We start from the raw sequence: 19,246 nt of genomic DNA, 5'->3' as shown, positions 1-19,246 counted from the left end.
TGAGATTAGGATTTCAATGATGAATTCATTATCACTTGATTTACACTAATAATTGAAGGGATTCAAAAATAATATCTGACCATGGAGAAGACGTGGACATGAGGTGTAACTGTTGAAAATTATAAATAAGTTATAAAGTTCAAACACCTCTTGTTATCTACACAACCCCTAGAGGTCAGCGCTGGACCTGGTAAGTCTGTCAAGTTTGTGTATTTCAATGGATTTGCTTATATTCTGTAAAGTAATCGTGCTGATTCTCTGCCATGTCACCCTAACCATCACCCTAACCTTTACCTTTACAAGCCCATCACCATGTGTTAGTAAAGCAAAAATAAAACCCCACAAAGCTCTGAGGCAGTAGAGGACTGTGGTCATAAATTCTAGTGGGGCAGACACTGGCTCCATGCAGTCAATCACTAGCCACGCCCACTTTTCATATCGTTCATATAATTTTACACATACTTATTAACAGACAGTACATAAACATACCAGCCAACAGCGAACATGATGCCGCAGTAGTCAATACAATTCAAGGTTAAAAGACTATAACCAGTGTGCTTGAAAAAAGCCACCCACAGCCGTGTTTATAACACGGCTGAACAACACAGAAAATAAAATAAATGTGACGTTTTGGTGAAACATATCAAGTGCATGAGCATATACAGAAGTAAATAAAATAGGATAGGTGATATAATCAATGTATGATGTATTAATGTGGGAAAATATTTTATAAGGAGGAACTATGTTTTGGGGCAAATTACTTTATTTGACGGGCCACGTCTGCTCTGAAGTTAGTATTTGTGGTGTACTTCCTGTCACCATTAGAGGCGCTAATTAAGGAAACTGTCAATTTGGTCGTATAACAGCACACTCGTCATCGTCCGTCATGAGTTGGAGTGTGTGTACGTGCGTGTTGCATGACAGTGACATGCCTTGAGACAGTAAGAATGTAGTCTACCCATCCAAACCAAAGTTGGTGCCGATGGAAAAAGTTGGATCTGCCACAATATTAAAAGAAGTTGTAGATTTTGATGTTGCAGGTGAGTATTTCTGTGACTATGAGGCACAAAATGTGTCATGTACATATAGAGCCCACCAGCACACAGTACAGTCTAATCTACATGGCTTTCATCTCCTACCCACAGATGTGTGTTTCTCCTGATGAGGCTGGTGTAGGAATGACAGACTGACAGCTGAATGTGACATTTTGTTGCTTTGATTAAGTCCGCAGAAGTTTTTCTTCCTTTCTTAAACAAGTACCATTCACATAAATGTTTTATCATGTGTGTTAAGTGTTCACTGAAGGAATCAATGATGGAGAAAGCAACACACACTGACAGCAGCCCTCCTTCTCCTCCGCCTCGCTCTCTTGTTCTCAGCCTCTCTTTTCATCATAATGGGCTCCTTTCTCTCCTAATGGTCTACTTCTCACCGAAACGCCTCAGTCGATTACACACAATATCGCCGATGCGTCACCAGAGGAGCCCAGTAATTGGGGGAAGTATTCCTCTTCAGACACTTCTTTAGTGGAAAGGCTTGCATGTGTTTCACACCATGTGAGTGTGAGGTGAATTGACAGATGCTTGTCAAAAAATAAAAACATCCAATCAAAGTGACACTACACCCATGATGCATCGTCCTGAGCTGTAAGTGTTTTGAATGGATTATTTTTTCACTCCTCATCCTTTAGAATTCAGATTAGTATCTGTGTTACCCTGTGGACTGTCCTGTCAGCCAAATGCGATCACAACTAGGGATGCACAGGATGTTTGCCCACTGAAAAATTGTTCGGCCAAATGAGTGAAAACGCGGAATATTTTTTACCGAAGAATGTTTTTAATGATGCGATCAGAAAGCATCACCAGCGTGGAATGCGGTGCCCGCAACAACATGTCGGCAGTGTGGAAGAATTGAAAATGTCAGAGAATGACGCAAAATTAGCTTATGATCTGCCCGCAACATTCAACGCAAACCAGCGGGTGTTTATCGAGAAACGTCAATTTCTACTCGCCCCATTTGAGCAGTTAACAAGGGAGATAAACGTAAACCACTAACGTGTCTTCTAACCAAAGAGGCTGAAGCACGACAAATGAGCCAGGCTGAGTTGGATTTAGGAAAGCCGCTGGCGATGGGAGTGTCCGGAGGGGGGGTGCAAATAAAAGTATTTTATTTTGTTCTAATTTATTTATTTTAAAGCCCCAGTGTGTAATTTTTGTAATTTTCTGGAGGCATCTGGTGGTAAAGTCCCAAACCACAACCAACTGAGCAACCGAGAGGGACACTTTATGGTGGCGCACCGCTGATTCCATTTCCGGTTTAGCAAACATGGCTACATACACGAGAATGACGGAATAAATTATATACTGCAAAAAAAACCCCAACGTGTTCGGTATTCGACCTTCAGCCAAGTGTTTCATTATTTTCGGTTTCAGCCAACAATTTTCCTTTCGGTGCATCCCTAATGACAACACTCTGATAACAGATCAGAAGCCCTGTGAAAAATGAACTTTGTTACTAACTTAAAGTGAAATGATTTTCAAAGCGCAAATAAGACAAATGATGACAGAAGTGTTATCTACCTTATCTACCACTCTATCATTCAGGCTCTGTTGTTTTCATTAGAATAGAGGTCTAACGTTCATATATTACTATGCCAATAATTTTTTCCTTTTACATATAAAAATTGTTAATTGCTTTGTATATATCTTAAATTGCTTTGTATATATATCTAGTTGCTTTTTTGTTGTATTTTTTTGCATCTCTATTATCTGCTTCCCACTTTGCTGCTGAAAAAAAAAAACACATTTCCCCCATTGTGGCAGGAATAATTGAGTATCTTATATGATCTTATCTAGTGACCATGATGATATCTTGAAATGCTGGAATCTACCATGTTAACATTTAGCAGTTTGCATACTAACGCTTTTAACATAAGATTTACCATGTTAGCTCTTTGAATAACACAGCAAAAATGTTAACATTTAACAGCCTATGTTACAGTGTGTTCCTTTTTCAGATTCAGGGAATCACTGGGTGGCACACTAACACTAATAAAAACAGTCTTTTAACGGTACCAATAGCCATTATTTGGTTCTATGGAGTACTTAGTTATGTTAAACTGTGCAAAATTTGGGTAACTGAGCGTGCAACTGCCGTGAGAGAGTATAGAGCACAGAGAGAAAGAGATAGGGGGAGACTAACATGGGTCCACAGTCCAGATCACTGGAGGTAATGCCCCTGAAAGTTGATGAAGAAGAAGACGCTACTGAGACTATACACGAGTCAGGGAACTGACGAATCGAAAGTGGTCACAAGTATGTTTGAACTTTTGAAAGACAACGCAAACAATGCTCACTGCAGTTTTTGTGAGGTGAAATGCAAAGCTGACCAGAGCAGCACGTGTTACCTAAGGAAACCTAGTAGCCACAGGCTAACATTTGCATATCTACAGCTAGCCAATCCCCGCATGGATGATAATACATTGAATGAGGCGTCAACAACATCTTCAGGTAATTAATTAGATAGTTAGATTGAGTAGTTGTTGGAGACCAAGGGGCTTTTAGCACTGTCCTAGTTGATGTTAGCTTAAGATTTTTACCAATTTCAATTAATGCTCAGCCACTGGCTGCCTCCAAACTTCCCTACCAACATGCCATTAAGTATGCTGAAACAGTATAAGAATTTTTTTACTCTGAACCTTTAGTATGACACTAATAGATTGTGAATCCTACAGGAAATATTACAGTATGCACTGTGTCTTTTGGTACAAAGCAGTGGGTGCCAACCTTTTCTGTTTCTGTGTAGGCACGTGGAAATGTATCATCCTTTACATGAAAGAAAGTGGAAACCAGGGTCGCTGTTTACTGTGGTACTGTAGGTACAAAAACATTAATTTGTGTCACCAAATTAAAAATCATAGTACATGCAACACTAGCAGACATAGTGGAGTTTTCCTTACCAAACACCACTTTCTTACAGAGCAACAGAAACAGTAAATTGAATCTGATTTTAATTTGACCTTTACACCTCAGCTGACAGTTTTCACTAACCTGACAGTCTCCTTATATGAAAAAAACACCAACAACCTCCTACTTGCATCTCAGTTGCATCATGCCAGTATTTCCTTTTTCCAGGGTTTCTCTTTAATTATCAATGTCTTACTTCACACCAAGCTCATCAGGACATATGTTAAATGGCTATAAATACAGAGGTGTGATCACAAGTCGAAACACACTTACAACCACCTGGGATACAACCCATTTGAAGATGGATGAGGACACATACTTAATGTAGACAGCCCCCTTAGATGTTTTCACCACAACACCCTGTCACAAGGATCATCAAGACCTGATTATGAGGTCTGAAAAGGAACAGCTGCCTGCTATGACTGCTAATGTCATGTCAAGTCAAAATGTCCTTGAACTCGAACTGACTTTGTCTCTGAGGATTACAAAATCAGAAAACTGTGATTTTCTTAAAGGCGCCGCAGAGTCAAGTAGCACTCACATTCAGAGAAACCAGATGTTGAATAGATCAAGATGCATTACAATACATGGCCAACTACCTGGGCCCAATACATCATCTAAAAAAAGGTAGTCCACCCTGGGACACTCAAAAAACTTGATTTAATCAGAATATTTCGAAAACCCTGCCTCTACCCTGGATGCTCATAAAAAGGATCACCCCCGTGGTAGGAGAAATGTATTTTTTGTTGTATGTGACAAGAAGAAACTTTCCTGTTCTTGACATTCACATTCACCTGCCAGTTGTTATAGTGACCTCAGATCATTCACTGGATAACACGTATACAAGGACAGTGGTGAAACATTACATTACATTAATCTGGCACATGCAAGAATCGATAAAGTACTTAACCATTTATCAAATAGGCAAAAACAGCTTCAAGTGCTCATTTAGATTTTTACATTTTTTTTAATTTTGGTGCAGTCTGAACAGGTAAGATTTCAGTCTGTGATCCAAGCATTGAAGGGATTATGCTGTCCTGATGTAAATTGCGAGCTCATTCCGCTATTGAGGAACCAGGACAGAAAACAGACGGGATTTAGATGAGCGGTGGCTGCCCACCCCTCACAGTGAGAGCAGAGCAAGCTGTTCGGCAGTAGCTGAGCATAGTGGACGGGCTAAGGGTGTGAGGTTTTACCATTTTCTGGAATGTAGGAAGGCACTTTTCGCCTTTTCCAAACTGCAATATTAAAGTGAGCCTTACTTGTTTACCACAGTACAATACAAATCTCTCCAGCTCAGAGGCTTCAAGTTGAGGTCAAGCTATTTTTTTGCTCTGCTTATAACATTTCACTGCGCTGTATTTAAACCACTGTCGTCCAGATGATACTCATTCAACTTTTAACTTAAATCCCACTACCTTCACTCTTGTTTAAAGTCAAATCATGTGTTGATGAAGTGTATTTGCAGCATTTAGGCATGGTTAAAGGTGCTTTGTGTAATGAAGCAGCTCCGTCTAATTATGTAGCGCTCTTTAACACCTTCAGCATTGACGGCAGATGTGCGTCAAGAGGACAGGGTGGGGAGCTGTTCTCAATTTAAAAAAAAGACCAAGGCCTCACAGACTCAATGTTCAACAAACTCTGTAACAACAACCGACAGACAACAATAATTAGACAATTAATGAGAAGAGAATAACTTCACTCAGGCAAATGTTTGTTAAATGAAGCAGATACTAAAGAATAAAAGTCATTTTCTATCAGCATTAACTACACTGATTTATTTCACTGATTTATTCTTCCACAGGAAGAAGCTCACTCTTGTCTTTCAAAACATTTAGCTGAGCTATTAATATATTTAAAAGAAAAAACATTATTTTCTCCAGTATATTTCTCTTTGGTTTTGTGGATTTATGAGATAGGCTGTGAACGCGCGCACACACACACACACACACACACACACACACACACACACACACACACACACACACACACACACACACACACACACACACACACACACACACACACACACACACACACACACACACACACACACACACACACACACACACACACACACACACACACACACACACACACAGAACAGAACAGAACTACGGTTTTTGTTATGAGATACATCAGCTTCAGTCAAGGAGGTAAGCCGGGATGTGCTGATCCTGCACCAGTCTGAGCACCCATGAGCATAGTGGTCTTTAAGTCAGGTGTCCTCAGGTTGCCTGTGGTCAGGTTCCTTAAATAAATTCAAATTTATTGTTGGTGCATTGCTATCTTGAGGCAGCAATTGTGATTTTGATGAACCATTACCTGGTCTGAAGTGAGTGGCTCAGAATTTCACTCGTTACACACACACACACAGATGGTCTGTTCATGTATGAAGTCAATCTGTTTCCTCAGAGAGAAGGGATGTAGATTTACTATTCACTATATGCTGATTTTGATACAGAACAATGGCATGGCTTGTGTTTAGATGACTTTAAGAACTCTGCTGTGTGTTTTTGCTGTTAGTGGACAGTACGATTTAACAGAACCATCATATTTTTGTTAAAAAATAAAATTAAGTCATTGTGTAATTGCCAAGTTGATAAATAATCAAGTAGACTTGTAAAAAAATATATCTATCATCTGGTTTTCATATGGTGATTTTCTCTTTCATATGGTAAATATCTTTGGATGTGGACTGTTGGAACACCTGGAGACATCAACTGAGATCTTGTGCTGAGGGCTAAGAGCTGGGCTGAAGCCAAATACACCATACCTACAGCTCAGAAACATCCGAGGCCTTGAGGCTTTCAAGAGCTGAGGCTGTTTTAAACGTTCAGCGATGCTAAAATCAATGTTACAATTCAAGTTCCTATACAAGCAGAAAAAGAAAAGACATATCTAAGTAAAAATCTGGGAGGAGCATTGTTGCCGTCCTGTCGACACTGGCAAAACAGATGGTCACTGACATTACTCAGAGGTCCATGCAAACTAATGTATCTTAAAGGGATAGTTTCGGTGATTTTGATGTGGGGTTGTATGAGTTACTTATGCATAGTTAATATGTTACCTTATGGAGATGGTGATCAGCGCTGTCATTTTACAGAGTTTGGAGGAAAAGTGGATGTAGCGAAAGTCGGAGTCCTACTGTTGCAGAGGGGACCACCGAAAAACGTCTATTTAGCAACATTTTGAAATGCTTACATAAAAAAAATATATATATTTTGCCGCCAGAGAACCGTTTAGTTTTGCACATTTTTTTAAAGCGTACTTCGGCCATACATTACTACACCAACTCGCACCGGTGCAGGGAATCAGCGTATAACTCTGCAAATCAGCAGCTCATAAAGGTATCCTCTTATGTCCACAGTGAATTCCTTCCCCGTTGGCCGGAGCACAACGGGGGAGCGGCACAAAGACCCGCACAACCAGGCGGGGAGAGAGACCCGGGGGGTGAAGTGACGCTTATTTCAGTGAGCCATGCATTCGTCCTCAGAAAAAATCACTGCAGTGCTGGAAGTCCAACAGGCACCGGTACAAAAAACTGAGTGTTCAGGGATCAGCCACTTCTGTCCGCAGCGGGACTGATCATGAACAGAATGGGTTGTCGCCTTTCTCCCAAACACGTTGACATGCTCGTTTTACTGAGTAAAAATTTAATTAATTCTAGGTTTTCAGAACAGTGTTTCCAAATTGTATTTTCTGTTTTTTTGGTGGGTTTTTTTTTGCCATTACAGGCCTACAGCGTTTGTTCGACATTGAGTCAAGTAAAGTATGACCCACGTATTGAATTATGTTTTTGTAAGGAAAATTTTTTTAAAGTTGTGAAAAATAAAACCGTAAAGGATAACTGTGACTGTTTTGATTGAGAATAAGCATTACCTGTTGTATTGCTGTGCATCGTTTTTCCTGCAGAAAGATGCGATGAGTTCTAAAAATAGTTTTAGAAAAACAAGTAGGTGATTGGCCCCTCGAGAAATTGATGGGATCCCTCGATCTTGGAATTTACTACTCGTGCCCATCCCTAGTGAGTACCTCATACAACCAACTTCAAAATCACTGACCTATCCCTTTCAATGTCCCATATTGTCAACATTTTTCATAATAAATCAGGTCTAGGGGCTCTGCAAATACCGTAAAGTGTCAAAACGGTCAATCCACAGAAAAATCCACAGCCTGCATTCAGAAGCTGATTTTTTTTTAACAGGTGTCAGGACTTCCGTGGGAATGTGATGTCACAGCTACATACAGTAGTCACCACCTTCAGCCGTTACCCCAGCACGGCCCACCCGTGATTCCGTTGCTGAGGTATCAACAACACAAGAAAATGTTGAGAAAACGCTCTTGAGTCTTGGATATTAGGAAGCTACATCATTGCATAGGCTTCATTATTATTTATTATTATTTAATCTTTGCACAGGCTAAGGATATTAATATAAGAGACTAGTGGCTTTTGCCCAGGAAGCGGCCGAGAGGGAGACACGCCGCCGCAGTCACAGCCTGCGTCTCTGCCCCAGCAGCAGCTTCCCGAGGCAGGAGCTGCCGCAGGGCGGCTCGTCCAGCATCCAGTTGCAGTTCCAGTTAATTTACAGACCGTTTTGATTAGCATTGATGCTGCGCACAGTACGGTGAAGGAGCGGGCGAACTGGAGCAGATCTTCTCTTTCTCTCTTGTACTACACACAGTCATACACCACTACGCACCCACTCTGCCCCATTCATGACAGGAGTTACGCCACTCATGCAACACGTGGTTGAGGAGCTGGTTGGTTGTCTCCCGTCGTCAACAACATGTTACCTGGGGTTGGCCTGGCCTGTGCGTCACTCAGAATACACTCGGCCAATCAGAAAAGCTCATGAATATTAATTAGACAGGCCAAAATCGCCCTGTTGTTAGCAGACCTGAGAGGAAAGAGGAGCTATAAAACTATATGAAGATGGTTTTTGGTACTTAAAACCACAAATATATCTTTTTAAGGTTATCCTAACAAAAAATATGGGAGCCCTTTAAACGTATTCAGTGATGAGTGCGGCTGCATGGGATTCGATCTGCAGCAGGAAGTCAGAGAATATGGTCTCAATAGATGTTATTTAGTCATTTCCCCAGTTACAGCATGGATATTTGTGATCATTACTGGGTGGACGTCCTCGTAGGGAAACACTGAAAACGGACAAATGAGCTCCAGCTTTTCTGCCTGCTCTCCTCCGTCGATTCAGCTCCACATGCCACTCCGTAAGTGACTACCAACATCAAAAACAGAAAAGGACACAGACCTCAGGGTGCTCAGACAACAAAGGGTAACATAAAGATACTTAAGCAATCACATTAATGTGTCCTTTAGCAATGAAAAGTGCTCTATAAATGAAATGTATTATTATTATTATAAAGAGGAAAGAAAAGGCATTTATTGCTGTGAGTGGGAGAATGTTTAGACATAATACTCCATCATTTGCAGGAAAAGAGCTTTTGCATTGAGGGGATTTTCATAAAGATGGTCATTCTACGAACTAAAGCAAGTGAGAGAATCATTTCATCGATCTGTTCTCATTCTCCAAGAACCTCTCTAGCGTCTGGAGCTAAGAATGAAGTCCCACTGCCTATGTGTGTGTTGTGATCCCAGCTTCCCTGTTCTAGGTTTTGGTAGCCAGTCTTCAATCCCTCTGAAAGTGTGTGGCGATGATGTAAACTTGACACCTGGGTGGACAGGCCAAGTTTCGCCCCCTTTTCTGCGCTGTGACGTCTTTCAGAGACACAAACACTGTAAAAACATCTAGGCCCCTCCCCTGCTTTCGGGTTATGTGTACACTTTCACTGGGGGATTTGCTACACCCATAGAAAAACGACGTTGGTGGTCGCAGGCAGTTTTAGCAACCGCGACAGCTTTAGTGATGTATTTTGGTTTGCTAGAATGGCGGATTGCAACCAGCGTTAACAGGCGCATTAGTGGCAACTTCTTCTCCAGAGTTTTCCCTTTCCTCTGACTGTGGCAGATATTAAAATGTGGCAGAAAAGCGAAAGAAGAGTGAGATGTAGTGAATTTTTATTGTAGTGATTATTTGTTTTTAAAACCAATACATTGTTTGTTTTGATAGGTTCGAAAGAAGTTATAGTTTGATATTAAATGTAGTGTACGACGACAACGAACCCGAAACCGTTACCAAATTAATCACTGCATTCAAATACTTAATAAGTGTAAAATCAAAGAAAATATGTGAGATGTTACGTCGTTGCACGCAATCTTTTGAATTCCTGGAGACGTGGGAGCACACATGCGCAAGCAGTGAACCAATGAACGAGCATTCTTATCTGGTTCTTGGAACCGTGTTCTAGGTCGCAGACATACCTCCAAAAACGAGCAACAAAGATTCACCAACTCATCCACTGATTTGGACCCGAGCAAAAATTACAGGTTTGACAAAGGTTTTAGGGAAGTGACGGTTTTCCCGGATCTCAGAGAATAAGTTGGTGAGTTTGATGTGTAAAAAGTAATGACAAATCTACAAAAAGTAAAGTCAAGTTGAAGTAGATTGGAATTATCATGTGAGATTCAGCTTGTGAATGTTGGGAAACTGCAAACCTCAACCACTGCACTGAAGCCACAACAGGTGCTAAACGTCATTAATATAAAACGGAAAAGTTAAGTAAAACTCCTTGTTTAGAAACAGGAAGTTACGAAGAAATAAAACAGGTCATACGAGTGTCAGCTCCACAGCTGTATGTTAATGAGTCCATGTATGTCCATATGTCCGCAGCACTGATAAGAACAACTGAGGAGCTGCAGGTTCACTTCCCCTACAGAAAACAAACTGGTTTGTTTTGTACAACAGACAGTGAAGTAAAGGTTGAACATGAAAACAGAGGGAAGGAGATCGACGCCTCACTGCACAGTAAAGAAGCACAGGGTCGGGAGACACTGGATACAGATTTCTCTCTTGTGGTGCAGGACTCTCCATGGCCACAAAGTTTGATCTAAGGACTTAAATATAAGTATTGTTGACTCGTTTTCTAAGTTATATTTTTAAATTTTTGAATGCAGTGTCTCTCTGTATTTAGTTAAATGGAAAAAATTTGCTGCTACAGATTAATGTTACTTTAATCTCAAACACTGTGTTGTTTACAGTTCATGTTTTGGTTATCATGCCAGTATCCTTTTTTTTTTTTACATTTCTTTGAGGAACATGTTTTGGCAAAGAAACCCATTTGCATTGAACAAAAGATTGTCAGTGTAACATTTAACACAAGCAGCTGAATGGGAACTCTAAAAGTCCCATCACAGGCAAAATGGTAACCCCCATTTCTCTCCTCCCACCCCAACCGGACGAGGCAGATGTTCTGAGTCCGGTTATGCTAGAAAATATCGTTGTTTTTTTTTCTCCACGGCCACCAAGTGCTGCTAATTTTGGGAACTGTTGGGTTCCTTTGTAATAAAGTGAAACTTAAAATAATGTCTGTTTTGATTTGGTGCGAAACAAATTAAATGTAATTGAACTGATTTAACCCCAGAGGAGGGAATTATTGTAGTCCACGGCTGTAGTTTATCTAGTGGAAACAAAGCGTATGTTCCCAAGCTCTTAAAAATGTTCTTAGGTTTTGGAAAAGATATTGCAAATAATTTATCGCTTGAGTCAACAAAACATTAAGAGCTATATTTATCAATGTGCAGTGTCCCGGTTAAATAAATGACAAATGTATTTAAAAAGTCTATAATATATGCTTTTCTGTTGATATCTGACAGCTGACATCCCTTCATTTATGAGATGGTACACATTACAGAGTGAGATAAAGACATACATAAAGACAAAAAGGAACACATTCAATCTTATGTGCAGTCGGATCCCATCTCTCCATAAAGGGTCTTTTTTATCTGCAGTCACAACACAACTCTGAGCCTGACTCTAATCGAATACGCATCCATATTAAATGCAGCATGGAAACAAACCTTTGAGTGTTAATGCAATTGACTCGGAGAGGCACCATCCATCACTGCTGCAGGTTCAAACCAACATCCAGCAGAAAAACTGACTGTTGTTGTATTCCTGACTGATTCCTATCAGAAATGATTCTGTCAGCAAGTTTTACATCAGGAACAATCCCTCCGTCTCACTCTGTGATCTGAGGAAGCTGTTTTTATCCTTGATTGACTCAAGAAATGCTGAGCGCTTTTCTTTCCCCGAATACTAACGTGCATCCATTTCTTTTTACAAAATGCCGCAAACAGTATTATTATTTTCAAAAAATAAAAGACCTATTTATGCACAGGATATAAACACAAAATCAAGCTATAGCAAATCAAAGCTAACACAAGGACAAAGTCTTTTTGAGTTCCCTTCATCCAAAATGAGCATTTGACCAATGGAATCTGTGTCTGACTGATGAGATTGAGGACGTCGAGGGCGAGAACTCGTTCACAGCCATACTGAAGGGGCAGTAAGCGATTCTAAAGCAAAAGGCATTTTGTAAAAATCAGCAAATATTTCTTTATGGACCGCTAGCTGTAGGTTCTGTGTGCGTGCCGAAAAAAAAATCTAGGATTTTGGCTCAGCCCTGGCTCTGTAAATCGAAAACAAAACAAATGGTGCAGGCTGCACCAACAACACTGCGAGAGCCGTTTGTAAAGATCACTCGTGTACACCTACATACAAAGGCAATGCAAAAACCAGACCAGTGCGAGATTCTGTCAAGTTGAAGTGTGGCGTGTGGACGGGTGGACGGTTCAGATGAGGTTTGTCGGAGAAAGTGGAAGGAAGAACGGGCAAATAATAGCGAGAATGATGCAAATAAGCACAAATGTTTGCTTGCGACCAAACTCGTGCGAGCAAAGCAATGTGAAAATTCGCATCACGCCCGGCGGGAACGCAGGTAGCGCTGCAACGCTGCGGTTTGGCCTTGTGGTTTGCGTGTCAGTATCCCACACCTGAGGGCACGGTTTTGCGGCCCAGCCTCAGCAGGAAAATCACATCATTCAACGAAGAGAGAGACGAGCTCTCCCCAAAATTGCTTACTGCCCCTTTAAGACAATTACAAAAACAGCTGACTATCATCTGAAGGAAATAGCAAGAATTAAAGGTCTGATTGTTTCGGCAGGATTTGGAAAAACTAGTCCGTGCATTCATCTTTACTGTAACAGTTTCTTCACTGGTCTTCCTAAAAAAATCGATCAGACGGCTGCAGCTGATTCAGAACGCTCCAAAAAAGGGGATCATATCAGTCCAGTTCTGAGGTCTCTACAATGGCTTCTTGTATCTCAGAGAATTGATTTCAAAATACTCCAAAACACATTTCTGATCTTCTGCTATGCTATGAACAATCCGGACCTCTCAGGTCGTCTGGATCATATCTGCTTAGTGTGCCCAGAGTCAGAACTAAACTTGCAGAAGCAGCATTCAGTTTTATGCACCAAATATTTGGAACAAGCTTTCAGAAAGCTGCAGGACTGCACCAACTCTTAGTTGTCATAGCTTAAAGCTACAGTGTGTAATATTCAGAAGAACGTATTTACAGAATTTGAATATATTGTCCATAATTGTGTGTTCATATATGAATAATCACCTGCATCAAAGAACCAATTTTTTTTCGTCAACTTTGAATGAGTTAAATATAACTAAATTAAGGGGGATCCGACCTCCGTGTAAGTCGCTATGTTTGCTACGTCGTGTTGTGCTGCATTCCGTTCCCAATACGACTCGGGAGGTCGGAAAAGAATCACCTTCGGGTTGTAGTTCCGAGGCATTAAATATGGTTGCAGAAAACGGTCTAGAATACGCGCATTAGCATTGAGTTTCCTGCGCTGCGGGAAACCTGAATTAGCGGTGGGCCACCATAAAGTGTCCCCCTGTCGGGTGCTCAATTGGTTGCGGTTTGTAACTTTACCACCAGATACTGCCAGAAAAGTACAAAAATTACACTCTGGGGCTTTAAAACTTTCCTATTTGCTGCTGCCTTTTATTAAATAAAATAATAACCTTAAACTCCACTTTAACTTTCACTCTTGTATTTTACACTAATAATGCTCTTTTGCACTTTGCAGCAATGTTATTGATTGTAAAGCACTTTGAACTGCCTTGTTGCTGAAATGTGCTTTACAAATAAAGCTGCCCTCCATGGACTATTTCCTGAACAATCAGGGCTGTCAGCACAGGCTGAGGTCATCGCAACTGCAAAAGATTCTGGATGAACGTAAATGACAGGAACAAGAAGTCCAGAGGGAGTTAAATACCTAATGATCGAACTTCAAGCACATTGCCAGTCGCTTAAACCTCGCCACGGTACCTATCATCATCATCAGTGCTGGAGCTCACACTATTGCTGAAAATGAAAAAAAAGGAATGAGAGGAAGTGAACAGTTTTTTCTTGGACTGGGCTGGAGTGATTTTAAAACATGTACAAACAGTGAAGATCATTTTAACAGATGGTTTTCAATCCTGTTGTTGAGATGAAGAGGATTTGGGTTTTGTTAAACAGTCATGTCAGGCTTTTTGTGATGTCAACATGAACATACATGTCTCCGAGGCGTGAAAAATCAGTTGAACTGTTGAAACTCTTCACGAACACACGAAACACAAACTGTTTCTGTTGCTGCCATCTCACCACTGACTATCTCCTTGAATGCCCTCGTTATATGTAAATGAATGCCCTCGTTACATGTAAATGGTTTGAAAACATTCAGTCATTGTTTTGGGACTATTCAACTCTGATCTGCACACTAATTAGGGACGGGAATCGAGAACCAGTTCTTAACCGTCCTGTCGTGATCTCCCCTCTCAGTGCACCTCCCCCTCCTTCTCAATTCCTGCCTGCTCTCCTGCGCCTGCCTAAGTGTGCTGCATTTGGGTTCCCTTCCGACCCGTTACACGTCCGAACCATCAGATCACTATGCTCACATGTTCATCATTTATCATTGCTGGCATACTTTTCAGAGTAGTGTGACTCTATACGCTCACTACACTACGCTGCCTTTTCCTCGTGTTAAAGCAGGTAACAATATTCACAACCTTTACGAGAGGATGAAGCTCAACTAACCATCCTTTTGATCACAAACCGAAAGAGTCAATTGTAGGAACAACAATCAGGTGAACTCGTGTTCTCCCCTCTTGCAAGTTTAATGTGCATCTTTCTCTAGTCTGTCCGTCCCGCTGACCTCTCAGGACAGTCTGTGCTTTGCTTTCCAGCCACTTCCACGGCTGCTCTGTGACTTTGTGTCTGACTAAAGCAAGAGTGAAATACAACCATTTAATTCCATTTGAAAAACGCCAACAACAGTGCAGCCGCTGTGCTGCGTTGTACATGCGTGTGTGCCAAATGACACTCGCACTTCCCAGCAGTCACCTCTGTGTTGACCTGTCCAGACGAAACATGGCCATGATGGGGCCTATTCCAGGAAGCAGGTTTAAAAAACTTTGAACTTAAACCTGAACTCTGACTTGATCTACTCTCAGATGGGAAACTCAGGTTACGCGTGTGCCCGCTGAATATAAAAAGCCATCATCAATGGAGCTCTGATACGAGTCACCATGGCAACCGAAGCGAAAACAAGGTCCTCCAACGTCACGCCGTTAGAGTTGGAAATACAACTTTTGTGTTTATGGAGAAAATGAGCACATTCTGAGAGAGTGGCGCATCACAGCTACAGCTGATGAGGAGAGACAGTTGGTGCGGGAGACAGTTACTGCCCGAGTCAACATGTAAGACTGAATAAAACAATCAATTGATTTATAACACCCTGAAATTTTCTCGGCCAATTTCTTGGATAATATGATGGTGCAAGGGTTAGTGACGCTGTCCAGTGCGAGGGCGGTAGGGGTTTGATTCTTGTTGCTCACTTTCTGAAAAACGTGCACTTTTATTGAATTATTTTTAAATTAAGTTTCAATCCCACAGGCACAACAATAACGTGGCTGCAGCTGAAAATCAATTATAAGAATATAGTGCAGATAAGTAAGGGATATAGTTTTAATCAGATTCCATATGTTAAACAAAGAAAACATCAGTGGCTATTTCATCTTGTTGTACAGAAAACTCCCGTTCGAAAAAAATATAAGGGCAAAGACTTTGATCTGGTCGGATCATGTCCGCACGATAAAATGCTGAAATAAGGCCGAAGATTAATTGTTAGATATGTGGTATATTGTGAGATAAACAGTAAAGTTCTACTAAGTAGTTGTCGGGGCATTAAAACATCCATATGAGGTCTGAACATCGTCTTTGACGCGAGGCTACTGAATTAATTCTTCTATATCGATCGAGTTGACGAGGAAAGGACGCGTCATTTTTTGACAGATCAGGTTCAGGAAAAGGGAGGAGATAACGAGGAACTCAGCGTTTAGATTCTCAAGCAGGTTAGGTTCACAGCATCAGTTACCATGGTAACTGACCTACAGTTTAAGTTCACTCGCTTCTGGAATGGAAAACCCATAGTTTCCCTCTTTTCAGGGATCAAATACTTTGTTTTAGCAAAAATTGCTTCCTGGAATAGGCCCCAGAACTTTAAACTCTGAGTCAAGGTTAAAGTGACAACTCACTAATGAGACTGGACTAATGAGAGATGCAAAACAATAGATCAACATAGAATATTGATTAGATATTGAATCTAAAAATGATGGCTAACATGGAAACAATGTTTAGCAAAGCCTCAGCATAAACTGTTTTTTTTATTGGAAGTTAATAACAAGTTGCAGCTACAGGCTTGAGGAGTATGCTGACTTTGTACAGTCAAAGCTCATTGGATACTATTGGGAGGACTGGTCTCATTGCCAGGCTGCAAAGCAAAAGCTCAGAGTTATATTCTAGTATTTTCTGCTTTTTATGTTCTCCAATTTCGTATTAATCTTTATTTTCATGCTCACATAAGATTTCATAAGAAATATTAAAATTCAATAAATATTGCTTGTTTGTAACACATTCTTCTTATTGTCAGACGTCAATAGATGGAGCAGACAGATTTAGAGGTGGGAGGATGGTCACTCCCCCATAGAAAATGGATCTGGATAAAGAATTGGACTGATAAGCAGAATTGATTATGGCATTGGGATCAAATAAAATGGTAACGATTCCCATCTCTACCCATAATATATATACCATACTCAGTAAAACAAAAACACACACACATAATAATTCACTGGAACACTTATTTGAAATGAGTGCAATTACTAACTGTGCAATACATACTCTCTATGTGCAATTACAGTTACTGCTCTGTATATAGTATTTATATTTAATATTTTGTACATGTTGGTTTTTCTTTATAAATATTCTGCTTTCCGCTTTGCTGCTGTAACACCCAATTTTCCCCATTGTGTGTTGTCTGTGTTGGTTAAAAGAAAGTACATCAAGCTTTTATTTTTAAGTTAAATACATAAATCTGCATATTGAAAGGTCATACTGCGTCAGCTGTAATCAGTTATTGTTTCAAGACAAAAATAAGCGGATTACAAAAGAACAAACATTTAAACATGGTGATTATAAAGAAAAATCTTAGCTATAAGGAACATTTATTCATAACTGGAAAAAAATAATTTCCCAGCCAACATTTTATCAACCCAAGGATTGATGGCAGGTCTAAGGCACAACCATTGACTTGGGTGGAAATGACGTGGAGGTTGCACCCAAATCCCAAAACAACTGAACCAATTTTTTTAACCAAGTATAACTGAGTTTAAAGTATGAATTTATATCCTGATAAAATGGCGTAGTCACTTAAAAATCAGATGCAGAATAATTTTTTACTGTCTTAATAAAAAATTTTTTTCTTGTTGCTGATGTTTGAACGAGAACTCACGCAGACATTGGACCCAGATGACATAATTGAAGCATTCAAGGCCAGGCCATGCTGTCTCGCCCATTAAGCAGCTAACAGGTGGTCACTATATTGAAGGTACCGTGTTATGACTATGTTGTTGGCGTGTAATGTATAGTTATATTTAATATATTTTTATGGTTATGTGGCAAGTCTGAGTATATTTTTACAAATAAGCCCAGACTATTATTTAATGATACGCAGAGTTATTGTTTTTTCACCCAGCCGAGAGAGCCATTCCGCTCTGCCCGACGCAAATGTCAAAGGTGCTGATCCTGCAGCTGGATCCAATGTCGCTGTTTTGTCACTTGACCCAGTTAGTAATTTCTGTTTAGTGACGGTTTGCGGTTAGAGCCGTGCATCACTTCTACTCTGTGCTGTGTAGGAGATAAATGTTGTATGGTACTTTTTATACTGTTTGTTATTGTAGTAGTGTGGGGAGTTATGTTATAAGAAGGCCTATTGCTATTTGTAGAGGTGCACATTAATCTGATGAAAAACTAAATGTTTGCTGGGTTATTAAACTTCTTCCTCAGTGACCCACTGTGTGCACCACTATGGCTGAAAGGAGTAGGTATGCGTCAGATGTCTGTGGGTTTAGATCATAGACTGTATATGAAAATAGACGTAGTTACCGGGTCCAGAAAATTAAGCCAATGTGGAAGTGCCTGAAGTCTGTATTCTCTGGAATGACCAGAAGAGGGCGACTCTATAGTTTGCAAAAAGAAAATTACTTCTCCCTTGATTTATTAGTAAATATTTTCCTAAAGAGTTTAAGGTACAATCTCAAGTTTCAAGTCTTCCCCTACACAGCATGATGTTCATTCATTTAAATTAAAGTAGACAGCACCGAAGGATGGATACAGCTTGATTGACAGCTGGTCCGTCCAATAGGTGCATGGTTGCAAATGTAGGTGGGTGCACCACCACTTTTTTCAAATTTCACTGGTCATAATGCAAAACTCGAGGATCCCAAACGGCAGTTCACAAACCAACGAGCGGCGTCACGATGGGTTTGCACTCTGATTCCACCTTATGATTGAAAATAGTGACATCTTTTTTTAGGATTTAGTTTTTCTGTGTGAGGTCTTACCTTCAGCTGCCCAGCAAACTCCATGTGGTTGTCGTAGACGAGGACGTTGGCGATGAGCTTCTCTTTCGCCTTGGAGAAGGAGGACGGTCCCTCTGTGACATCTCGCTCAACCATCACGTTCAGCAGAGTGCGAGGACACCTGGTCCCATCCCATACCTGAAAAAAAACACAAAACCAGCACATAGAGGATTGGTGACAATCTGTTTGACCGGGATGGGAGATTTTCAAACATTGACGGCGATGGCGGTCAAATCATCATTTGTCCAACTGTTAGGTCCAGGTCAAAAGCAAACTGCTGTGAAGCATCATGAAGTAAGTGTCCCTTGCACTGAATCAGACTGCTGCTGTACACATTAACATCATCACTGACTGTAACTGTTTGGTTATGCAACAGTT

The 19,246-nt window shown here is 40.6% G+C and overlaps 1 protein-coding gene across 4 annotated transcripts in view; it reads right to left on the bottom strand.

Annotated features, from left to right (window-relative positions):
* Positions 1 to 19,246, bottom strand: part of pot1 (protection of telomeres 1 homolog) — a 76,599-nt gene that overhangs the window by 19,383 nt on the left and 37,970 nt on the right. For all 4 annotated transcript variants that reach the window (XM_035643107.2, XM_035643111.2, XM_035643108.2 and 1 more), the window contains exon 10: positions 18,851 to 19,006. In XM_035643107.2, coding sequence (XP_035499000.1) covers positions 18,851 to 19,006 — 156 coding nt within the window. The remainder of the gene's footprint in view (positions 1 to 18,850; positions 19,007 to 19,246) is intronic.

This window comes from Scophthalmus maximus, chromosome 7, assembly GCF_022379125.1.
Source record: "Scophthalmus maximus strain ysfricsl-2021 chromosome 7, ASM2237912v1, whole genome shotgun sequence".
In the NCBI taxonomy this organism is placed as follows: domain Eukaryota; kingdom Metazoa; phylum Chordata; class Actinopteri; order Pleuronectiformes; family Scophthalmidae; genus Scophthalmus; species Scophthalmus maximus.
Note: the sequence above shows the minus strand (reverse complement) of the source record. Positions and strands in the feature narration are given on the sequence as shown.